Consider the following 24,340-nt stretch of genomic DNA (forward strand, 5'->3'; position numbering starts at 1 on the left):
TTGAATGCATATAATGTTCATAAGGTAGTTTAATAAGGCCACCGAGTCACATTATAGACTCGTAGGACTTGCCTATTAGAAACAATTACAACAGATGTAAGAGAATGGGATAGTTGTATAGGGAGATTGATTGATTGATGTTGCTGGATGGGAAGACACCAATAGGGATAGATTCATATTAAAATTGCTAGAGCAAAGCGGCTAGGAAATTTAATCAGTCTTTTGTATTGTCCAAGGGGTGCCATGAAAGTTACTGCTTTTTGAGAGTTCCAATATTCAATTATCAACCGAGTTTCAAAATGTGAAACAGTGTTATTATTAAACTAGTACTTGAAAAATAATAATAATAATAATACTATTGATAATAATAGTAATAATAAGGCAGTCCCTGGTTATCGGCGCTCCAGTTTTTCGGCACTTGTCTAGCGAGGACAATAAATTTAGCGCTGATCTCAAGGTATTGGCGCTATTACAGCCGATATTTCGGTTATCACACTGGCGGGAACGGAACCCCTGCCAATACTTCAAGTTTACTAAATGCTGAGGATTATTAAAATATTTTAACTAAGCTATAGCTAAATCACTAGTGACAGAATGACATCAATTAAGTTGCTAACTGCAACCTAAAGCATGAAAGAAAAACAGGATTAATACTTATCTGAGATCATAACTGTTGCTATTACTGTTCAATATAAACCTTGTAACTAGCATAATATTACTCTGATTCAGTCCACTTTTAAAAAACACAATTAAAAACCAAGTATTATAAAAAGTGTGAACTATGCTTAATGCAGTATTCATCTTCATATAGATTCTCCATTTTATAACATTGGCCGCTCATTAGTTTTTTCACACTACTAAAAAATGCAGCACTTTTCAATATTACCACACATGTGGAAGACCTTTTTCATAATTTACTAATGATAAACGTAATGCAATTTTGTGATAGCAGTACTTTTTTTTTTTTAACCAAAGTTCATGTTACATAAAATAAAATAGCAACTATTTTTTTTATAATTGGTCAATTATGATTTACATATCATAACATTGTGCAGTACATATACAAAACAGGCAACTCTCCCAGTTTTTTGTGCATAAATATCAATGAGGCAACAACCATTCAGACTGTTAATAAGTAAAAAATATATATGTATGTATATCTGAAGTTACTGATTTAATAATAGACAAGGAATGACATTGAAAACCTGTTTTTAATTAAGTACATACATTCTCTTGTCTCTTTATCAATACTATATGTATGTATGTATACTGTACACTGGTTTGGTTAAACTATTAAATATAATAATAATAATAATAATTAATAATAATAATAATAATATGTAATATAATAATAATAATAATAATAATAATAATAATAATTACTTGTTTTCAAAATGAACTAGTCTCATTTCAGAAATGAACATGTTTTATGAGTAGCAGAAAATGATAATAGGCAAATGTGATAAGCTTTGGAAAATAGTTGTGTAAAAGCTGCAGGTAAATAAAGATGCAATTCCCAACAATAACCTATGTTACCAAGTGGAAAAAATTGATGTGCAATTCTTATTTATAAAGAGCAAAGTCATATACGTACTAGTGACATGTGCTTACTCTTGCTGACACTATATACTATGATTTTGGATACACCAGCATACCTCATAAATTTAAGTGTTTAAAAATTAATACTGATTAATGTTCATATAAGAAGTAAATAGACTGGTTCTTTTGACATAATTGGAAGCTGCTAAATGCAGATGAGATATGATAAATAACTTTATCTGGTTTATGATATATCACGGCCAAAAGTCATCACAGTAAACTTGGAAGATACTTAGTCATGAGAGGCATAAATTGGTTACAAAAAATGCCCTCTGCTGACATGTTTGTGTATAGTACTACAGTACGGGCACTTTTACAAAGGTGATAAGTAGACAGACTTTGAAAGATTGCTGTTGATAGCTGAGCATTTATCTCCAGTATTTCAACAAAGTTTACTTTGATAAGACAAGGAGGAAACAGTTAATCAGTACATGAGACAATTCTAGTACTGTAAGAATAAATGATTCTCATACTCACAAATTAGCTTGAAAATCTCCTTGAATAAGAAACAAGATAGTATATGGTTTCTTCCAAGGTTTTATAACAAAGAGTTGTAATAAAGACAGTCGAGTAATCATGGTAAAATTATATTCACAATATATCAATCATTACTTGCACACTTAACACAAAGCTGCAATAACAATAACACATTTAACACAAAGCTGCAATAACAATAACAATACTGTGCTAAATTCTATACCCATTAATACAGAATTACGAAATACACAACCACTGAACAAGACAATTACTTGGCTGAATAACTGGGATTACTGATTCATGCTTTAGTGCCATGAATGTCTACTAGATGGTCAAACATTTAAGACAGTATTCACGGGTTACAAACACCTTGACAATTTAGTAATACTTGAATGATTGTAACTATTAAGACACTATTTATTAAGATTTTTAATATCAATCACTATCTAATTGTAATTGTTTCCCAGAAATTAAATACTCACTTGTTGCAAGTGTGAGTAACTTAATTCCTCATCTTAGCTCTGACTGAAAAATCAGGTGGAGTCTGGTTTCTTGGAGTGCTTGTGAACGGCGTCAACAAAAGCTGCCAAATTTTCTGGGTCCATATCAGGGTACATTCCATGGCCCAAGTTAGCTATGTAGCGGTTACGGCCAAATTTCTCAATCATTTCTTTTACGGCATTGCTGATGAATTTCTGTAATGAAAGAAAAAAAAATGTTGTATCATAATAAAGAACACATCTGCCTGAATATATAACAGTGGAAAAATTCAAAGAACTACTTCTTCTGCTAACCAGTTTCAAATTACAAACCCAAGCAAAGAGGAAACTATATTCTTGCTAAATACATTACATGTTACAAACAAGAGACTAATATAAAAAGTGATGAAAGAAGGAAGCAGGTTCAAATACACAAAGTAAATACATAATGTACACCTAATATACTGGTTAGGATTGAAACTCAAAACCAAAGGATATTTCTATTTGTAATAAAATCATAAGCTAGAATTTCTGCAAAGGATAAGAAATATGTTATTGTCATGATACAATAAAGTTTGTTCATACTTACTGGCAGATATATATATATACCTGGCAGATATATATATAGCTGTATTCTCCGACGTCCGACAGAATTTCAAAACTCCCGGCACACGCAGTGCGGCCAGTGTGGTTAGTACCCATTCCTGCCGCTGGGAGGCGGATATCAGGAACCATTCCCATTTTCTATTCAGATTTTTCATACCACTGTCCCCTGAGGGGAGGTGGGTGGGTACTTTAATTAAATATATCTGCCAGGTAAGTATGAACAAACTTTAATTGTATCATGACAATAACATTTTGTTCATGAAACTTACCTGTCAGATATATATATAGCTGAATCCCACCATTGGAGGTGGGAAGGGACAGAATAGAAGGATTTTGGAAACACATTAAGTGCAGATGATTGACATCTTGGTTCCTTACCTATTAGCATAGCTGACTTCTTGATTACTATCACCGAAGCCTGCTTTTGCTTTACTAGAGTTGCCAACAAGGTAGTTGGTGCGCTCTAGATGATCTGTCAACGGGAGCGTGACCACAATGTGACTAGACCATATTGACCATACTGTGAGGGCAACGAAGCTAAAAACCACCACCTGACCTAACCTATCGAAGTTAGTCCCATAACTTCTAGGCTAAAGAAAGGGAAAGTGCCTCAAGCAACCAACCCTTCAACCATAAACCAACACCAAAATTAAAAGCACACCACTATCCCTTTTCTATAGGATAGGATTCGTGCTGCTCCCTGCCCCCAACAACATTTCTGCGGATATGTATGGTCCTAGCGACTCGCAGTTCTCATATGCCGTCTTCACATCCCGCAGGTAATGTGAAGCAAACAGAGTTGCTTCGCCAAAAAGTAGCACTAATGATATCGTTAAGTGCCATATCTTTTGAAATGGCCATTGAAGTTGCACAGCTCTCACTTCATGGGCTTTTATTTTCAAAAGTTTCAGATCACCATCCGGGCAGGACGCAGGCCTCCCTGATGGTGCTTCGTAAAAAGAATGCCAGTGCATTCTTCGACATAGGAAAGTCGGGTCTCTTAACAGAGCACCATAGATTTTCAGAAGGACCCCCGACAATCTTTGGTCTTTTGCAAATAAAATTTGAGAGCCCTGACAGGGCACAGGACTCTCTGGCTCTTGTCCGATGAACTCTGCTAACCCCTTGATTTCAAAGGTTTTTGGCCAGGGGTTAGATGGGTTCTCATTCTTAGCTAAGAAATTAGGATTCAAGGAGCACACTGCACTGTGTCCTCTGAAACCCACATATTTACTAAGTTGCATGAATTTCACTAACCCTTTTTGCTGTGGCAAGAGCAGTTAGGAAAATCGCCTTTCTAGTAGTGTCTTTCAACGAGGCAGCATGCAGAGGTTCAAAGGGAGCCGACATCAAGAACCTTAGAACTACATCAAGGTTCCATGATGGGACCTTCGGTTGCAGTACTTTAGTTGTCTCAAACAATCTCAAAAGATCGTGAAGGTCTTTATCATTTGTCAGGTCTAACCCTCTGTGACGGAAGACAGCTGACAGCATACTCTTGTATCCTTTTATTGTGGGCACTGCCAGTCTGTCCACATTTCTCAAATGCAGTTGAAACTCAGCGATTTGGTTCACAGAGGTCGTGGAGGAGGAAATACCTTTCTTCCTACACCATCTCCTGAAGACAGCCCACTTCGACTGATAAACTGCTCGAGAGGAAGCTCTTCTCGCATTGGCAATAGCCTCTGCCACTGGTCTTGAAAAACCTCTCGCTCTGGCCAACTTCTTGATAGTCTGAACGCAGTCAGACTCAGAGCGGAGAGGTTTCCGTGGTACCTCTCGAAGTGGGGCTGTTTGAGAAGATCTACTCTCTCTGGCAGGGTTCTCGGGAAGTCTACCAGAAGAGACATGACCTCCGTGAACCAATCGCTTGAGGGCCAAAAGGGGGCGATCAGAGTCATTCTCGCTCCTGGCGACGCCGCAAACTTCCTTGTTACCTCTCCTAAGAGTTTGAACGGGGGAAAGGACGTTAAAACCTTCATCCCACCATCCAGTCCCATAGTAATTGGCATCCTACCGCTATTAGCTTCCAGGTCGAGAACTGGAGAGCAATAAATCGGAAGCCTCTTCGTTTTCGAGGTTGCGAAGAGGTCGACTAGCGGCCGTCCCCACAACTTCCATAGCTCTTGACAAACCTCTAGATGTAGGGTCCATTCTGTGGGAAGCATCTGATGTTGACGGCTTAAAAGATCCGCTCGAACATTTTGTATTCCTGAAATGAACCTTGTTAGGATCACTATGCTTCGAGCTTTCGCCCATAGAAGGATGTCTCTCGCTATCATGAACAGTGATCGAGAGTGTGTCCCCCCCTGCTTTTTGATGTAAGCGAGAGCCGTAGTGTTGTCCGAAGAATTGAAGAGCCAACCGAATGGCCTCCAACTCTTTTAAGTTTATGTGCCAGGACCTCTGTTCCCCTCTCCAGAGGCCTGACACTTCCTCCTTGCCTAGTGTTTGCTCCCCAGCCCACCATGGAGGCGTCTGAGAACAACACTGGTCGGGGCTCAAAAGGTTGAGGGACAGTCCTTCCGAAAGTTTGATCGGATCTTGCCACCACTTCAGTTGATCCTTGACCGCTTTTGAGGGATTACCAAAGTCGAGTCTAGATTCTGTTTGTCTTTCCAGTTTTCTGCCATAAAAAACGAGTGGCCTGAGGTGCAACCTCCCCCCAGGGAAACAAACTTCTCCAGCGAAGAAATGGTTCCCAGCAGACTCATCCATTCCTTCGCCGAGCATGTTTCTTTCCCTAAGAAGGCTGACACTTTCTCTAAGCATTTCTGCTGACGTTCCTTTGATGGAAAAGCTTGAAAAGCCGCTGAATCCATCTGAATCCCCAGATACACGATGGACTGCGTGGGGATCAGATGGGACTTCTCGTAATTGACTATAAGGCCCAGGGCCTTCGTCAGCTGCAATGTCGTCTGAAGGTCCTCCAGGCACCTTGACTCCGAAGACGACTTGATTAGCCAGATCGTCCAGGGTAAACGAGACTCTTATCTTCGATAGGTGAAGCCATTTCGCTACATTCCGCATGAGGAAAGTAAAAACCATCGGCGCCGTACTCAGACTGAAGCAAAGAGCCCTGAACTGGAAGACCTGCCCTTTTAAGACGAACCTCAGGAACTTCCTTGATTGAGGATGGATCGGGACGTGGAAATAAGCGTCTTGTAGGTCCAATGACACCATCCAATCCCCTGGTCTCAAGGCCCCTAACACAGACTGAGATGTTTCCATCCTGAATTTTTCTTTCTTTACAAAAAGGTTCAGTCTGCTGACGTCTAGGACAGGTCTCCATCCCCACCCCCAGACTGCTTCGGAACCAGGAATAACCTGTTGTAGAAGCCTGGGGAATCCAGCATCAGGACTTCTTCTACGGCCTTCTTTTCCAACATTTGGTCTAGAAGGTCGAGTAAAATCTGTTGCTTCTCTGACTGGTATGCGGGCGACAGGTCTATCGGCTTCGTGCTCAAAGGAGTCGCAGAGAGGAAAGGTATCCTCTCTCGATCACATCTAGGGACCAGGTGTCTGACCCTATCGTCCTCCATGCCTGAGCAAATAAGGTGAGTCTCGCACCTACAGGTGCCTGAAGGGCAGAAATGTCAATTTTTTCCCCTTCTTGATAGAAGAGGTCTTGCCTCTAAAGGACCCCCTTCCTCTCGAAGAACCTCTAGAGGAAGGTGCTCCACGAAAGGGCTTAAATTTCTCTTGGGGCTTGGGGGCTGGAGCTGTTGAAGTAGAAGCCTGAGGAGTAGGGCGTCTGGAAGATTGAGTCAAGAGGTCCCTCGTTGCTTTCTCTTGCAAGTTTACCGACAGATCCTTAATCATGGACTGCGGAAATAGATGAGTAGAGAAGGGGGCGAACAATAATTCCGCCTTCTGAGCGGGGAGAAACTGCTTTCGCCGCAAAACTGCAATAGAGAGCTCTCTTTTTTAGCAGACTGGTAGCAAAATGAGATGCTAACTCATCGAGCCATAAACCTTACTGCCCTATCCATGCAAGCTAGTACACTTGAAAGCTCTTCCAACGAAATAGAGTCTTGACTCCTAGATTGTAAATCCAAGGCCCCCAGGCACCAATCTAAAAAGTTAAACACTTCCAGCGTCTTAAATATCCCCTTGAGATGATGATCTGTCTCCGTCATCGTCCAGGAAACCTTTGCTGATGACGAATAAGACCTCCTCGGAGCGTCCACTAAATTTGCGAAATCTCCTTGAGAAGAAGACGGTGCTTTCAATCCTGCCTCTTCTCCCGTTTCGTACCAGATCCCCCCTCTCCCGCTCAGTCTAGATGGGGGAAGTGCAAAAGAAGTCTTCCCTTTAACCTTCCTTGAATCCATCCATTCCTGGATTCTCTTAAATGCTCTCTTCGCAGAGAGCAAAGTGGCCATTTTAACGAAGCCAGGAGCCTTCCTGGCCTTCGATGAGGCAAATTGTGAAGGGGGAGAGCAAGGAACGGGCGCTTGAAAATTGTCTGGAAACAAGTTCTTAAGTAGATTCGTCAAAGTCTTATAGTCTGAAGCCGCTGACGCATTTGGTTCGTCATCATCTGTAGGGCACAGATCACTAGAAGAATCCTTCTCTCGGTCATCAGCGTCCTTCAAAGATCGCGATGACAATAATCCTTGAGGCCCCGTTCGCAAGAGGGTGCCTCTAGATGCAGAAGAGTTTGAAGTAACCAATCTCTGTTTCTTTATCTTCGACACTTTTAACATGTGAAATATCCTGACGCTTCGGACTCAAACATTCTTCCAAGACGTCCTGTTGAGCGTCCTGGCAGGCGTCCCGATATGTAAGACGCCGCGCGTTCTGAGAAGCATCCTGCTGAGCGTCATGTGTAGGACGCCGTGCGTCCTGAACAGCGTCAGCTCGAGCGTCCCGATGTATAAGATGCCGCGCGTCTTCTCGAGCGTCCTGGCAAGCGCTTCGCTGCTTAAGACGCCGAGCGTCAAAAGAATCGTCTTCCCGAACATCCTGAAGCTGATTATCATCATGTAAACCTTGAACTTCCGTCAAGGATCCTTGAGCGTTCTCGGCCTTTTGACAAAGACGCCGGCCGCCTGTGCGGCAACTCACGTCTCTGTCAAATTCGTCTCTCCTAGACGCCCTTTCATGAGGAACGTAATCACGTTCTCTAATGCGTCGGCTACTAGGAGGAGACTCAAAGGCCGAAAAACGCGGAGAAGGAGCCAGGGACTGCCTAGTCCTCTTAACAGGCAGCCACCGATCCTTCCTCCGATGACTAGGTTCTGCCTCCTTTTTCTCAAAATAGGAAGCTAACTGTTTCTGCATTTCCAAAAGCATTTTCCTTGATGGGAAAGTTCTCGATCATTAGAAGGACTCATCATTGTGGCGAGGAAGATGGCGAGGGGATGCCCTTTCCTTCAACTCAGGAACATACTTAAAGCAACTTGGACGCTAGAACGAGTCCTCCCCTGATGAAGTCTTGTTCATTTTCTGTGGCGGAAAAGCTTCAAAATCTTCAGGTGATGAATCTACGCACTGATCAGAAGGACGTGAAGCGTCCTCTTCTCTGAAACCTCTCTTAAGAGGGCGACAAGGGCGACGGCCGCCTGTGGCGGCACTTGCGCCCCTGCCGCTCTCCCCATGAGAGGTCTTCCGAGAGTCCCAACCTCAGCGAGGAGAGGAAGCCTCGGAAGAAGAGAAGCACTCTTTAAGTATCCGTGCCCGTGCACGAACACCGGCAGCCTGAGATTCATCCTCAGTTTCTGCGAAAGGGAGTCAGGACCGGTCATTAGAAATCCCGTAACCCTCCTTCGGCTTTCGGCTTGCCCTCTCCCTATTCACATTTGATTGTAGAGCAATCACTTTCGATTCCAAGGCGCGAATCGACTCCATAATCGTAGATAATACGTTTCCTTCTGCAGACACTTTCCTTATTGTTCGGAGGCAATACAAACAGGATTAGGTGAATTACATCTACAGGAGGAGGTTTAATGGAGATACAATTCCTACCTGACTTCTATTCATGAAGCACTTCTAGAGGAAGACCTCCTGATTCTATCACGCTCAAGCTTTCTCACGTAAGAATCATATGCCCTCATTCAATTTCAGTCAATTGCTCACACTCGATGCATCTATCATTCAACATACATACATGACTTTGACATTTCGAGCACACCGAATGAGGGTCTACCGAAGCTTTCGGCAATCTCACCTTACATTCCTGTACCTTACACACCCTGAACCTAGCAGAGCTAGATCCAGACATCGTAATCAAAGAAAAGTCAAAGCCAAAATCCAAATCAAATCCACTATCACGTATGCCAAGCCAACAAGCCAAATCAAAACCAAAAGTCAATCAGAATACTCAAGTTAGCACAAGAAGTTTCAAAATCCTAGGCGGAGGTCTGTAAACAGTTGTTTACCGACCGGCGACAGAGAAAAATCTGAATAGAAAATGGGAATGGTTCCTGATATCCGCCTCCCAGCGGCGGGAATGGGTACTAACCACCTGGCCCCCCACTGCGTGTGCCGGGAGTTTTGAAATTCTGTCGGACGTCGGAGAATACAGCTATATATATATCTGACAGGTAAATTTCATGAACAAAAACCCTTGTAAAAGCAAAGGATATGTTTTTTTTTTTATTAAAATACAATAATTTCAGATTTGTAAATGTAAGAGGAATTTCAGTAAAAGCATTGTTTTTTTTTATTTTTATAGTTCAATGATATTTCAGTTTCATGAAAACAAAACAATTTACCAGATTATGCCTTCACAACAGTCCATAATGACACAGTGATCCCCAAACCAGAATTCTTTTGTTCAAAAAAGAAAGGGAGCACCCAGCCATCTACCACCTCATACACCAGAATGAGCAGGAAGCTATAACTGGCATCTTGGGTTGGGGGAGGGCCACCACTGTGAACATAATTGTTAGTTTGAATGAAAACCAATTTTTTGTGTTAAGCTAATGGATCCATAAGGGTTCTTGGAACTCAAGTATTAGGGACCATGGCTTTAAGAAACTCAAATGGTTTGACCCAAGGTGTTGATGAAACAAATAGAGTACAGGAAAGGGTTCATGCATGGTCTAGTATTGTAAGGTCATGTGTAGAAACAAATCAACTGACAACTAAAATGCAGTGATAAAATTTGGATGACTATATCCAAAAATAACACTGGGATATGAAAATGTGGAAGACAGAGCTTTAACATCTTCCTCCAAAGTAATGTTACATGTACCATGATTACTGTTTCGATAAATTTAACCATTTACCATAAGAACAATACACTTAGTACTGACATTTAAAAAGTTAATAATTAAGCATCAAATGATCACCTGCCCATTTTCATTCTGTGAGACTTAACAAGGTAACCAAAAAAGACTAGCCTGGTTAGCAGAACACTGCCATTGGCTGGAGGTCTGATTCTGTAGGAAGTGCTGAAAACCCAACACTAAGTCAGGGATATAATCCTTCCTGTCCCCAAAGTGAAGGTCAAAGCAGAAATGCTGAAGGATGGATGGATGTATGATATTTAGGGCTAAAGCCCAGGCACTGGGGCCAAGAAGGCCATTCAGCGCCGTAATGAAGGTTAAATAAGTTGAATTATGGTAAATGAAGGAATGAATTAGTGAAAGAAATTATTCATAAAATTAGACGTGACTAATAAATAAGTTAAAAATATGAATTTTAGTGAATGGAGTAATATATATTTAAAATAGGTTTAATGTCTTTAAAAATCTGTATATGATTTATAAAAATTTATCTAAATATTATTAAAAATTTCTATACTCTTTAAAAAGGAGATGAGAGCAGAAATGTCTGCTTCATCTCCCAAGATATTTGAGAGGGATTTACCCTGGAAATATCTTTCCCTTTGGTTAAAATATCTGGGGTAAACCATCAGAATGTGCTTCACGGTTTGTATCTCGTCACAGTAAGCACACAAAATGCTGAAGGGGTGAATGTAATGGAATGGAATGAAACAAGGATTTTATGCTCTGAAGGGGTGAGAAATCTTGGCTACTTGTTGACTGAATCTTTGATATAAAAACATTTATGCTCATACCCTCAAAATGAAAACACTGATGTGAGCATTATTTGGCCATCCATGGCAAAAATATTAAGTTTACAAGGCTAGCATCATCGGCAAGACAACTGCAATCAGTGTGAAAGCTGTCAAGCCTTGAAAAATGTTGCTTCAGTTTGGTCAAATTTGGGAACATGAGGCTGATCATCATCTAAGTAAACCTTGACTCAATGACTGTTGAAGAATGGCAGACCTTTGGCTGTAATGGAAGAAAGGATGGCGTTCCTGTCCCAGATACTAAATTGAGGTAAAGGCTTAAGCACAAGTCTGACACCTGACAGCTTAATAAAATTGGTTTCCTGGATGGTCCCCCACACCCATGACTCAAAATAAAATATTGTTGTTTTTGGTGTTGGTGAACTGTACCAGTTTGAAGCAGGAACAAGCTCCAACTGCCCTAGTTAAAGAGGTCACACCACTGGTCCAAAAGTTGTTGCAGCCCTATTGTAGCTGCCTCTATTATCAATGATTCATTTGGTGCACAAGTGATGTTAATGACACCAAAGTTTCGGTAAGACTGTCGAGTAGTGGTTAGGTGCAAAAACCTGTGTCTAGAAATGGAAGACATTCTTTAAACATTTGAAGTACACTTGGAAAGTGGATGAACAGAATTTTTAACTGCACCTTAAAGGTCCAAAGAACTAGGACACTCAAAACTGCAGGGGCATACGTACTGATTATTACAACTTAAAGACTGAAAACAGAGATGTGTGTTTAGGCAACCAAAACTGCACTAAATAATTGCTGCTACTGCACCAAACACATTTCTGTTGAATGACTATACATTTCACTATTACCACTGTACACCCAGAAGGCCACTGGCTGCACTAAGATTGACTTTGGACATCTTTGCTTATCAAGTATTCTTCATCAACAAACAAAATACTGAATTTTTGTTAAAAAATAAGACCACTATCTTTTGTTTGTTTTGTCAGGTTAAGAATTTCTTTTGTGTAATTCTATTACTAGATCATCTGTAATATTCCAAAATCAAGTATTAAAGTTATCTTTGGAATAAATGTAGAATCCAGTTTCAAACAGTTGAGTAAAAACTCTTGTGACTAACTTACAGGTTTTCATTAAACTTCCAAGCTTGGGTAATTCATCTTGACTTTTGCTAGGAAGGATAGGTTTAGCATTATCAGCACTCAATATTACGGTCCTGGCCAAGTTTTTAGAAATAAAATCCAAGAGAGATTGTGGTGTGTGTGTGTGTGCCAATTCACATTAATAAAATCATCAAACATAATTCTTAAAGTTTTATGTTAAGAGCTGCCATGGGCAATATTCTAAATTTTTATTTTGGTACGTATAGCTATCGGAAAACTAATCTTGATTTCACTATCAACTTCTGCAACCATTAAATCTGTTCAAATGTGAAATAAAGAGAGTGCTTAAGGTAACTCAAAAACTCGTGAAACGGCAAGCACAGAGCATAAACATTACATAAAAATCCATAATATTGACTTGGCAACCAGCTGAATAAATGCTCTTACTTTATCTGCATATAGGGCGCATGGGTCAAGATTTCCCTGAAGAGTTTTATTTGGCCCAACAATTTCTCGAGCCAAGGTAGGATCAACGGTCCAGTCGATTCCAATAACTTCATAATCAAGAGCAGCAAGATCCTTCAGAGCAAAATGTCCCCCTTTAGGAAATACAATCTGTGGGAAGGAAAAAGGAAAGATTTACAAGTAAAGCAACATTTGGCAAGTCCTTATGAATGAATACTCTGATGATTCATTATATTAAAAATAAAATGAAATGGTCTACACATTGTCAGACTACCACTACTAGAAATTAAACAATACTATTCTCTCCCTCTTGACTGATGGAGCAGATTCAGATATACTAACTTGATTTTAAAGATCTTTAAGGCAGCTGAGACAAAGTAATTTTATCAAGGATGAATGGAGTGAGTGGTAATGACTAACTGTTAAGAAATACACAATTTTAATTCAAACAATAAAATAAGTTATTTTAATAAAAAACAAAAAAACTAACACTCAGCATTTAGGAACGTTACCAACATTGCAATAGGCATAAAAAAATGGTTGATTAAAATATAATACCTACCATTGGAACGTCTTCCATGCCCAACTGTGCTACATTTTTTCTTCACATCATCACAGATTTGCGTTAAGGTAAGGCAAGGCAAACTCACGGAATAAATAAGGCCCTAAATGTTCTGCGTGTGATTCAAAAACCTGTAGAATCGGAATGTAAAGACTTGTTAATACTCTGAATGGTTATAAAGAGCTTTTATCGAATCAATTATTATTTCCCTTTAAAACTTTGAGTGGGACTGCACACTCAGTTTGAGTACAATACATGAATATGTATATGGTATGGGCTTGCAAGCCAACAGCCCTTAAACTTTGGTATCAGTAATAAAAAATCAAATACAGAAAATTGCCAAGCAAGATGGTGGGTTAATGTGGCTTTTCTTAACAACATTCACTCCAGGGTGTGACATCCTTGCCTAGATGAGTTAGGGTAGAAGAGAGACTAGCCTTGGCAGGCAACTCTTTCAGGAGTAGGACACTCTGGGAAATCAAACCAGTGGGTAGAAGGGATCTAGCCTTGGTAGGCAACCATTTTAAGAGAAGGTTACTATAAATACAAACCTTGTTCTCCAACCTTGGATTGTGCCATGGTCTTTGGTTTGAGTTCCCTTGCCTGAGAGGACAATCAATAATTTTTCCTCTTATTCACTTTCCTGTTCTTTTTTTTCGAAAAGTTTGTAGGACAGGCTGATAAAGTAAAAGTTGCTTGGTGGATTATCAGGAAAGTGCCTTCGTCTTTACCCAATCTTTTCCTCTGAGTGTTTCATTTCTAAATCCATCCTGACTGTCCTCCCGCCCCAGTTGTTGTTGACAACCTGGCAGATTTCTTTTGCCTTACAAGGTATGCTGGCCCCACTTTGTTGACGAGTTGCCTCAGCACTTTTTTTAATATGTGGTGATTTATTCATACTACCTACTCTCAAAGGAAAAATAAAAATATATGTAGTGTGTATGTACTGTTGTTGTTGATGTTATTGTTTATTGTTTTGTTGATTTTTACAAAGTTACTTTTGTTATGAGTCTATTCACATATTAGTTTTGATACTGATTTTGTTAACTTTTGATTTAGTAAATCACAAGACACTTATTTAAAAACCTCAGAATCCTGGAGTGGGTTGATATGCTTTAGGATTACTTCAAGATTTCCTTACAGGCAGGCAGCAGTGGGTTGCTGTGGACGTGATCTTAAGTGAACCAAGCCCTATTTTGTCTTGAGTTCCACAGGGCAGTGTTCTTGGTTCACTGTTATTTTTAGTGTATACAAGTGATATGGTTGTTGGCCTGAAAATCACGGTTGTTCAGTATATTGATGATGTGATTCAACACTTGTGGGTGTAGTCAAGTCTCAACTTGTGAGAAATGAAGCTGCCCTCAGCCTCAGTCGAGACATGAAGTGGATCAGTGAATGGTGTAGTTGGTGGGGTATGAGTCTGAACCTTCAACTATTCTAGGTGTAACTTTTGACTCGCATCCAACTTTTGAGAAACATCTAATGAAAGCTTCAGAAAATGTTGCGCAAAAGTTTGGTATCGATAAAATCGGTATATTCTGTTTTAGGTCATTTGTACTTCCTTTACTAGAATACTGTTCTCCAGTGTGTGGTTGTCTGCTTCTGCCAGAGATTTATCTCTTTTAGGTAGAGTGGTATGTGGATGTAGGATTCTACTATTTCCTAATATAGTACGTAGCAGTTATGATTTGGCCCATCGACGGCTGGTCTAGTTTGTCACTTTTTCATTAAGTTGTATTTCAACAGAGAGAGACATTTCCCAATCACAATTGATCCCTGATCCCCTTTATCTGCCAAGGTCAACTATACTCTGTTTTTTTCCATCTGTCCATCCGCCTGTGGTGTTTTTGTATGGTAACACTGCGTCCCGGGCTTTAAATAGTTACGGTATGTGTAAGTTTTAGGTAAATAAAAGGATATCTGGGTGTACATTTACAACTGAAAAGTGTTTTAATAATTTACTGTATGTGAAGTACACCGTTAATATTCGAAATAGGATATTGTTATAATTGTTGAAAATAAGCCGAATGTAACTATCTAAAGCCCGGGACGCAGTGTTACCATACACAAACACCACAGGCAGACGGACAGATGGAAAAAAACAGAGTATAGATTTACTAAACAGCAGCACCAATATGTAGTAAATGTTTAGCCTCGCTGTCGAACTTCTCAGTTCCAGAGGTCCTTTATTCTTCACACCGTTCAACTGTGGAACAACCTTCCGGAGGATGTTGTGCAATTGGAACTTCAGAAATTCAAGCAAAGATGCAGTGCATTACTACCCTAATATTACTCCTCTTGAATTTTAATGTGTTTTTATCTTTTTTTCTTTTTTTATAAGTGGGATCTCTTCTTTTTGTAATTCCCTTTACCTTCTTTTACTTCTTTCTAATGAACACTATATTCTTTGGAAGCTTGAATTTCAAGTCAATGGCCTCGTTTGGGCTTGTTCCTTATGAATAGGTTTCATCTACCTATTATTAATAATAATAAAATAATAATAATTAATATAATAATAATAATAATTATTATTATTATTGAACAAAAATATAACATTTTGATTTTCAATAAATTACATAATTTCAAATACATATAGAATTTGTTAAGAGTTGACCAAAAGTAAAAAAAGCACTCGGTGCCAAGCAATAAGTTCTATTAGTTTCTGGTGGTCAGGTTAGTCTGCCAGGCAATTGCAAATCTGACCCACAAACCTTTCTAGATGAAAATTCAGATAATATTTTTAATTATGCCTATTTTTAAACAAATGATTCATAAAATTTCTTCCATTTCTGAAATGCACCAAATTCTAAGGATTATATGTCCTTGAAGATTCACTAACTTTACATCTTGTGGCAATAATCTGTTATTTACCATACTGAATAGCAACCTGAATTTATTCTGGTAATATATGAGAAAATATCCTTCTTTTTAAAAGAATTACTAAAGTTATACATACAAGATACGTACATGGTACTACAGTACGTACTTCCAAAGCCAAGCTAAATAACAATGCCCAAGGAAAAATGGACTTACTTGTGCTCCAGCTTTGACTTGACCAACCAGGTAACTGACAGTTGCGTCCGTAATGATTTTAAGAAGTTTGTGACTGGCGTCTGGAAATCTATACAGCCAACCTTTGGCATTACTCATTGTTTTTGAGCCTTTCCCTTCAATCATATAGGCCATGATTGTCCACTGCAAATGGTAAAATCTGTTTACACATGATTTATACATACATTGAACTGTCAAAAGAGTTGAAATACCAACTCATTTATAACTACAAAGGTGCAACAGCAAAATCACAACAAAAAGTAATGTCTAGTATTTAAAAGCAAAAACTCATTTCTGTATACTATATCAGTAACAAAATTACTCAAAATCAATGCAGTAAATAGAAATACAGATGGTTAGTTTCCTACACTTTACTTTGCACAATCTAATAAACACACACGGCAAATTACATGATGTGTTCAATAAAGTTTTTCATTTGTACATCAAAATTATTAATGACACGATTTCCTTGACAACAAGAATACGATAAGTTCATATTTACATTCACGTTCACCTTAGCTCTGGAGCTTCCAGTTTCTGACTGAACACAGGTAATTCTTTAAAAATTTAGCCAACACAGCAATCTGCTTGAGAAATGTGCTGAAGCATATGATCCAAATATAAATTATTACCTAGCAAACTATGCAAACTTACCGGAGCACCACTAAATCCAATAAGAGGAGCTCTACCTTGGAGCTCCTTTCTTGTGAGGGTTAAAGCTTCAAAGACATAATTCACTTGGTACAAACATCATCTGGTGATCCAAGCCTACTGATATCCTCTGGTCCACGAAGAGGAATGGAAATACTGGGCCCTGTATGAACAAAAGGAAAGGGGGTACATATCAGTGAAAACTTTCAAAATGATATTGTCATGATACATAAAGTTTGTTCATACTTACCTGACAGATATTATATATAGCTGTATTCTCTGACGACCGACAGAATTTCGAAACTCCCGGCAAACGCAGTGGTCGGCTAGGTGGTTAGTACCCATTCCGCCGCTGTGGGAGGCGGATACCGGGAACCATTCCCATTTTCTACTCAGATTTTCTTTACCACTGTCCCCTGAGGAGAGGGTGGGTGGGTACTTGATTATATATATCTGTCAGTAAGTATGAACAAACTTTATTGTATCATGACATATCATTTTGTTCATGACACTTACCTGCCAGATATATATATAGCTGAATCCCACCATTGGAGGTGGGAAGGGACAGAATATGGAATTTTTATTTTAAAATTAATATTAATAATACTTACCTGTATAATTTATCTAGCCCTAAATCCCCAAAAACCGCACCAAAATTTACCACATTGGCAACCCTGTTACCTCCTATTCTGTCCGCCAGTTTGGCAACACTCGTTGCACAGATACAAAACTTCCCTCAAATCAGTTGTGATAGACAGATCGTGGGGAGGATGGTAGGGTGGGACTAGATAAATTATACAGGTAAGTATTATTAATATTAATTTTAAATAAAAATTCCATATTAATAACATTACCTTAATATAATTTATCTAGCCCGATTAAACCCACATTGAAAAGGAGGAGGGAATCTGAATACAATTTCTTCCCCTTCGACAGAATAGGAGAAAACAAACAAAGAATATATATCATAGGCAGTCAAAACTCAACCCAAGGTCTAAGATACTAACAACTCTCAGTCTCCTACCATAATGCCACCAAACTGCGGTAGCACAGGACAAGGAGTAAGTGCATAGTCAGTCCGTCTGTACTAAAGTCAAGTGACCGACCAGTGACCAGTCGACGAATTGCGGACAGCAAGGCTGCACCCTGAAGACTATCAAGCACTATTCTTTCCCTAAAGGATGAGTTGTCTGGACTGTCTGGGCGATTCAAAGCTAAGCAAACCTTGGGGGTGTATCAACGCAACCCGACGTCGCCAGCAACGAATCGGCTCCTGAGCAACTCCTAACTCGAGCTTTCTGGTGCCAAGAGAAAGAGCGCGGAGCAAAAAGGCGATTCAGTCCGCCCGAAGGACGAATGCCTGACAGTCCAACCTGGTCTCATGTTACACGATCATCGGGGGTGTATCAACGCAACCGACTTCGTCAACAAGAAACTCAGGGCTACTAAATGTCGCCTGATCCCACACGAGTGTCTGACTCCGAGAAAACAGGTGAGACAAAAAGTAGATGGTGAGCGAGTCACCAGATGACAGCAGACGATCCATCGACCTAATTCCCTCTCCAGGACAGTGGAAGAAGCAGGAGTCGTCAGGACAAGCGAACCAGTGGCTAGTCCTAGGTCAGCATCGACTCTGGGAGAAGCGTAGTCGCCAGTGCCGACAACCCAGTGGCTGGAACCATTTCACACTGACAATGGAAGCAGCATGAGTTGCCAATCAGTCAGTCCTTGTCATCACAACAACACCTAAATACCAAACTGCCTAATTCCCATTATAACTACGTCAAAAACTGCCATGGGTTATAATACAAAAACAAAAAATATATACACAAAACAAAAATAATGAATAATATACAGGTAGCAACCAAAACGTAAAACCAGGAAGACTACCTAATTCTCCTGTCTGACGACCTGTCCTGCCATCACCGGGAACGGGCCCCAAAGAACGAAGGTCGCCTAGAACTAGAGAAATATCCCTCAAGTTAAAAAGAGGGCAAAAAAAGAAGTTATTAACGCCAAGTCGCCGCCTCAAGCACCTTGGCGACTGAGACGTTCTTCATAAAAGCTACTGATGTAGCAACTGCTCTAATACTGTGTGCTCTCGGCGTCTGTCTTCCCCAGCAGCCGAAACCACCAGTTTTTAACGATCAGATCTCTGAGAAAAAAAGGATACACCATTCTTTGAAATAGGTCTCTTGACATTTCGGGGTGAAACAAACACAGATGACGGGGACGACCTGAATGTCCTTCGTGCGGCGTAAATAACATGAGAGTGCCCTAACAGGGCAAAGAACTAATTCCTCATTTAAATTACCAACAAAGTCGACCAGCGACTTCAGTACGAAAGACCTGGGAATAGGATTATCAGACGGATTCAGTCTTTGCGACAAATTCAGGAATGGTATTACAAAATCATGTCTTGTCCAGATCTGGCAACCAGAAAAAGAGAGTGCTTGCAGTTCACCTCCCCACACCCTGGCTTGGCTGTAGCCAGTGAGACAAGGAAGAATGTTCTTAGAAGAGAGGTCCCTAAATTTGGCAGAATTCAGAGGCTCAAACGGAGGGAACCTTAAGGCTTGAAGGACTTTGTTAACGTCCCAATGTCGGAGGCGAACACTGCGGCCTGGGTCGAGATAGGGAAAAAAGATTGAAGTAAATCTCTAATGACATAAAGATGAAGAGATCTCAGGAGCCTTGCCTTAAAAAAACAAAAACATAGAAAGCATAGACCTATACCCTTAATGCACGAAGGTGACAGGGCCCGTCATGATGTAAATTGAACAACTAAAAACTCCGCTTACTTTTCGGGTAAGGAAGGTCTAGAAATTGAATGTCCTTGAGACTTACACCAACGTCTGTAAACCGACCATTTAGCCTGATAATTTACTCTGGTTGATTGCCGTCTGGCAAGAGCCAACTGTCGCGCCACTCTGGAGGAGAACCCTTCGTGCTTGGAGAACCTCCTGACAGTCTCCAGGCATGAAGATGAGCATGTGGAGCCTCTGATGGAACCGATGAAAATGGGGTTGTTTGAGAAGATCTGGTCTCTCTGGCAGGCGAATGGGGGGTTCCACCAGTGCTTCCAGAAGGTCGGGAACCACTCCTTCTGTGGCCAGAAGGGGGCGATCAAGGTGAGATCCAGACGCTTGGTTGCCCTCACTTTGTTGAGGACTGACCTCACCAGAGAGAACGGAGGAAAAGCATAGGCTTGAAGTCCCTCCCAGTCCTGCAAAGAGAGTCTGTCCCGCATCAAACTCTGAGGAGTTCTGGTAAGGGGTGAAGAATATCTGGCAACCCGGAAAATTCAGTGGGTGGCAAACAGATCGACTGTGACAGGCCATTTCTTCCTGAGGCTGTCAAAGACTTCCTGGCAAAGTGTCCACTCCGACCCTTGAACTTCGTTCGGTCTCGACAAGGCGTCTGCTAAGACGTTGTGATGGCCCAGGATAAACTGAGGGACCAACGTAATCCCCCTGTCTTCTGCCCAACACAGGATTGATCGGGCTACTTGAGTGAGAAGATCCGACTGTGTGCCGCCTTGGTTTCTCAAGTACGAGACTGCTGTGGTGTTGTCGACAAAGATCGCGACAACCGACTCCAACAGTTTGTTCCAGAAATGAAAGAAGGCCTAGGTAACTGCCCTCAGTTCCCTCCAATTTATTGACATGATCCTCTCCTCCTCTAACCAAACGGCCCGAAGCGGCTTCGGAGCCCAGTGTGGCGCGCCCCAACCTTGATCCGAGGCGTCTGACCAAAACATTAGGTCCGGAGGAACCGAAAGAAGAGATGTCCCTGACTTGAGGCGGTGAACTTGCATCCACCAACGGAGATCCTTCCGACATTGTGGAAGAAGAGGCGACTATCGTGTCCTCGGACACGAAATCCCATGACTGGCGAAGTGTCGACTGAAGGACCTCATTCTGAGACGACCTCCGGGAACCAGTTGGATGAGGGATGACAAATGGCCCAGGAGAGACCTCCAAAGAGAAACTGGCTGCGTTACGGAGGACAAAAATTCTTCTATCAGACTCAGAAGCTTGTCTATCCGTTTCTGAGCGGGAGAAGCCCTCAAAATCTGGGAATTCAAAACAATCCCCAGATAAGTCATGATCTGGCAAGGGATTAGATTGGACTTGTCGAAGGTTGAACACGAATGCCCAACTCAACACAAAGAGACAGAACTATCTCCCTCGACCGGAGACATTTCTCTAGAGATTCGGCCTGGACTAGCCAATCGTCCCAGATACCGAAGCATCCTTACATTTAACTGATGCAGAATAGCTGAAACAGGAGCCATCACCCGAGAAAAGACCTGTGGAGCAGTGGTGAGGCCGAAACAAAGGGTCTTGAACTGGAAAACTCCCGAGTCCGTGAAAAACTGAAGGTAAGTCTGCTTCTTGGATGGATGGGGATTTGCAGATAAGCATCCTGCAGATCGATGGAAATCATCCCGTCCCCCCTCCTGACGGATGAAAGAACAGTCTGGACCGTCTCCATCCTGAACTTGGACTTTAGAATGAACTTGTTCAAACCGAAAGATCTATGATGGGGCGCCAGGCACCCGAGGCCTTTAGAACTACAAACATCCGAGAGTAAAAACCCGGGAGAAGGAGGGGCTCGCTCTATGGCATCCTTCTCCAAGAGGGGCCCGAAAGCTCCTTCTCCAAGGCTTGACCCCTGATTGAGTGAGGGGAATAACTGCTGAACTCGAGGACGATTGGAAAGTGAGGTCTCTGGAAACAAAAGGGATCTCGTAACCTTCCTTCAGGACCTCCACCACCCAAGCATCCACCGCTCTCCTCCCTGCCAGCTGACCAATGGCGGGAGACAAGCTCCTACTGCGGTCATCCAGGCGAGGTGATGACTCCTACTTCCGAAAATTCGAAAATTCTTACGCAGAGACAAGGAAGAAGAAGAAGGTCCTCCTGGAGGTTGAGCTCTTTCTCTGCCCTTAGAGCCACGCCAAGAACCTCTCCCGCGTTTCAAAGGGTGAGCACCAGAGGATGAAGTAGAGGCACCAGCAACCTGAGATGTACTCTGGAAAAAAGAGCCAGAAGGAGGTTGTTGGGCTGGAGCAGAAGGTACAGATCTGGTCCTAAACTTACGCTTACTCCTTGAAGGAACGGGAGGAAGACCAGAGGAAAAAGCTCTTGATAAGGCCCAGTGAGCTTGGGAAGAGGCATCACCTTGATGTTCCTTCAAACCTCAGAAAGCACAGAAATATCGAAAAGGAAATCGCCAAAAGGAGAAGAGGACAACAGACGGGTTCTCTGAATCTCCGATACAGAGGAGGGTAACTGCGACAAATACAGGTTACGCCTTAGCCAGAACAAGAAAGGCCTGCATTGAAGCAGCAAGCTCGTTCTGATGTACAGAAGCGATTGAAATGGATGAGCAGAATTTCTCAAAAAGAGGAGCATCAGGAGGAACAAACCCGGAGTCCTTGATATACATTAAAAGCCCTCCGAGGACCCACATATTGAAGGATTGAGCTTCTTGTAAGGAGCTCATAACAGACTCCATAGCAATAAAATCTTCAATTGAGACAGAGACCGAAGCCTTAGAAGGCAAGGGTTGACTTGAAAGTCGGACAAAATCAGGATTTGGCTTGGGGGGGTCGAGAAGAATAAGAATCCTCCGCCACCTGGTAAACTCCTCTCCAGTGTCGTAGAAGAAGAAGAGAGCTTCCTCTTCCCTTCCCCGATCACCTTCGAAAAGTTTAGCGGCAACGTCCGCCCTCACTCTCGCGAACCTCTGGGCAAAGGGAAAACGTAAAAATTCCCGTGACCGGGAAGGACCGTCAAGAAAAATCCCTTCTGTAATACAACGAGGCGGAGGCTGCTTCTGCTCTTTAGGCCTCGCCTGAGGAAGAAAACTCAAAATTAAATCAAAAGTTTCTTGAATTCTACATCATGACATCCATTCGAGGAAACATCAATATCACACGAATCCGTGTCATCATCATCATCGTCGTCAGATCCTAACTTAAAAACTTCCCCATGAAGTAAAATCCTGACGACTAGCTATCTTAGGCCTGACACTAATATCCCTCCCCCCTTCTCCTAAATAAGTCGCCCTTTGGCACTGTTACGGGACTAACAGGAGGGGACACGTTGGGTAAAGATTCGTTAGGCACCTGCCCTCCCGGACCGGATCCCCCCCTAGGCCTTCGCCACGACGGGGTTCACAAGCCGGGGTATCTGTCGCACCGTTACCCATGGTGCTTGTCGACAGGTTACCTGACGAGGTGCTGAAAATGAATCTAAAAGAGTGTTAGACATTCTAGTAAAGGCTTCTTGAAAATTCTCTGACAGATTGTTAAACTTAGCTGAAATATCTCTATCTAGACTAAGCTGTAATTTCTTAAAATTCTGTTTCCAGGTAGTTTCCATTGCCAAAATCTTTGAATCTACATCAGAAATAACTTCACTAATTACCGGTTGTACAGGGGCAGCAAAGCATCCATTAATTTGGAATCGGAGTCATACGATAGCGAAACCAAACCGAAGAGCCAGAACCATGAGCGCCCAAGTCAAAGAATTCGTTAGATACAGTTCTAGCAATCGATTTCTTTTTCTCCTTAACCGATCTTTTACGCTGCAATGATTGTTTTTGGCGTTTCATATAAGCAGTCATATCCTCGTCAGACCAGGGCTTACATACTCACAACGAGAAGTCAAGTCCACCAAACCTGTCCACGACAAGAGCTACAAATGTCATGGGGTTCATACTCCCTGCTACTCATACTTGTCCCACAAACCGGGCAGTTCCTGATGTTGCTGGCAGAAGGAAGCATCGTAATTTCTTGGCAATCCATTGTAGAATTGGACAGGTCAGTAGTTCCGGGTCGCGCAAAAGTTCGTAATTTAAGATAAGAACCACAACAGAAATCAAAGTTAATTCACTATTTCGTGATGTAATGCGTGAGTGGTAATTCACATAAAGTCCTCATTTAACAAATAATGAAGCTTTAAAGGCAGCAAAAATGTCTAAGGAAATTTATAAAGAGCAGCTGTGATGTAAACAACACGGGCGCTCGTTAACAACTGATTTGAGGGAAGGTTTTTGTATCTGTCAACGACAGTGTTGCCAACTGGCGGACAGAATAGGAGGTAACAGAGTTGCCAATGTGGTAAATTTTGGTGCGGTTTTTGGGGATTTAGGGCTAGATAAAATTATATTAAGGTAATGTTTATTAATAGAAGGATTTTGGAAACTGTCAAATTAAACGTAATTTATGATTGTTTATTTTCTTAAATCAGCCTTGTAACTTAGTTTTTAAGTGTTCTCTTTATATTTAGTTCAGCAGCTGTATTGTTTTTACGTTAACGTAACGTTCAGTGTTTTTGCT

General features: G+C 41.3%; 1 protein-coding gene across 1 annotated transcript; it reads right to left on the reverse strand.

Annotated features, from left to right (window-relative positions):
- Positions 1–1,866: 1,866 nt before the first annotated feature.
- LOC135214784 (uroporphyrinogen decarboxylase-like) lies at positions 1,867–13,406 on the reverse strand. Its single transcript, XM_064249138.1, has 3 exons — positions 13,288–13,406; positions 12,708–12,875; positions 1,867–2,771 (listed from the first exon to the last, which is right to left on the reverse strand). Exons 1-3 carry the CDS (start codon positions 13,303–13,305, stop codon positions 2,610–2,612), a joined length of 348 nt encoding a protein of 115 aa, XP_064105208.1. The 5' UTR covers positions 13,306–13,406; the 3' UTR covers positions 1,867–2,609.
- Between the last annotated feature and the right edge of the window lie 10,934 nt (positions 13,407–24,340).

This window comes from Macrobrachium nipponense, chromosome 46, assembly GCF_015104395.2.
Source record: "Macrobrachium nipponense isolate FS-2020 chromosome 46, ASM1510439v2, whole genome shotgun sequence".
NCBI lineage: Eukaryota > Metazoa > Arthropoda > Malacostraca > Decapoda > Palaemonidae > Macrobrachium > Macrobrachium nipponense.

Bases quoted from the DNA above. Each gene is read 5' to 3' on its own strand.
- LOC135214784 (XM_064249138.1), bottom strand. The intron at 2,772-12,707 runs GTAAGAGCATTT...CTTTCATTACAG, and splicing joins GCGCCCTATATGCAGATAAA to AAATTCATCAGCAATGCCGT.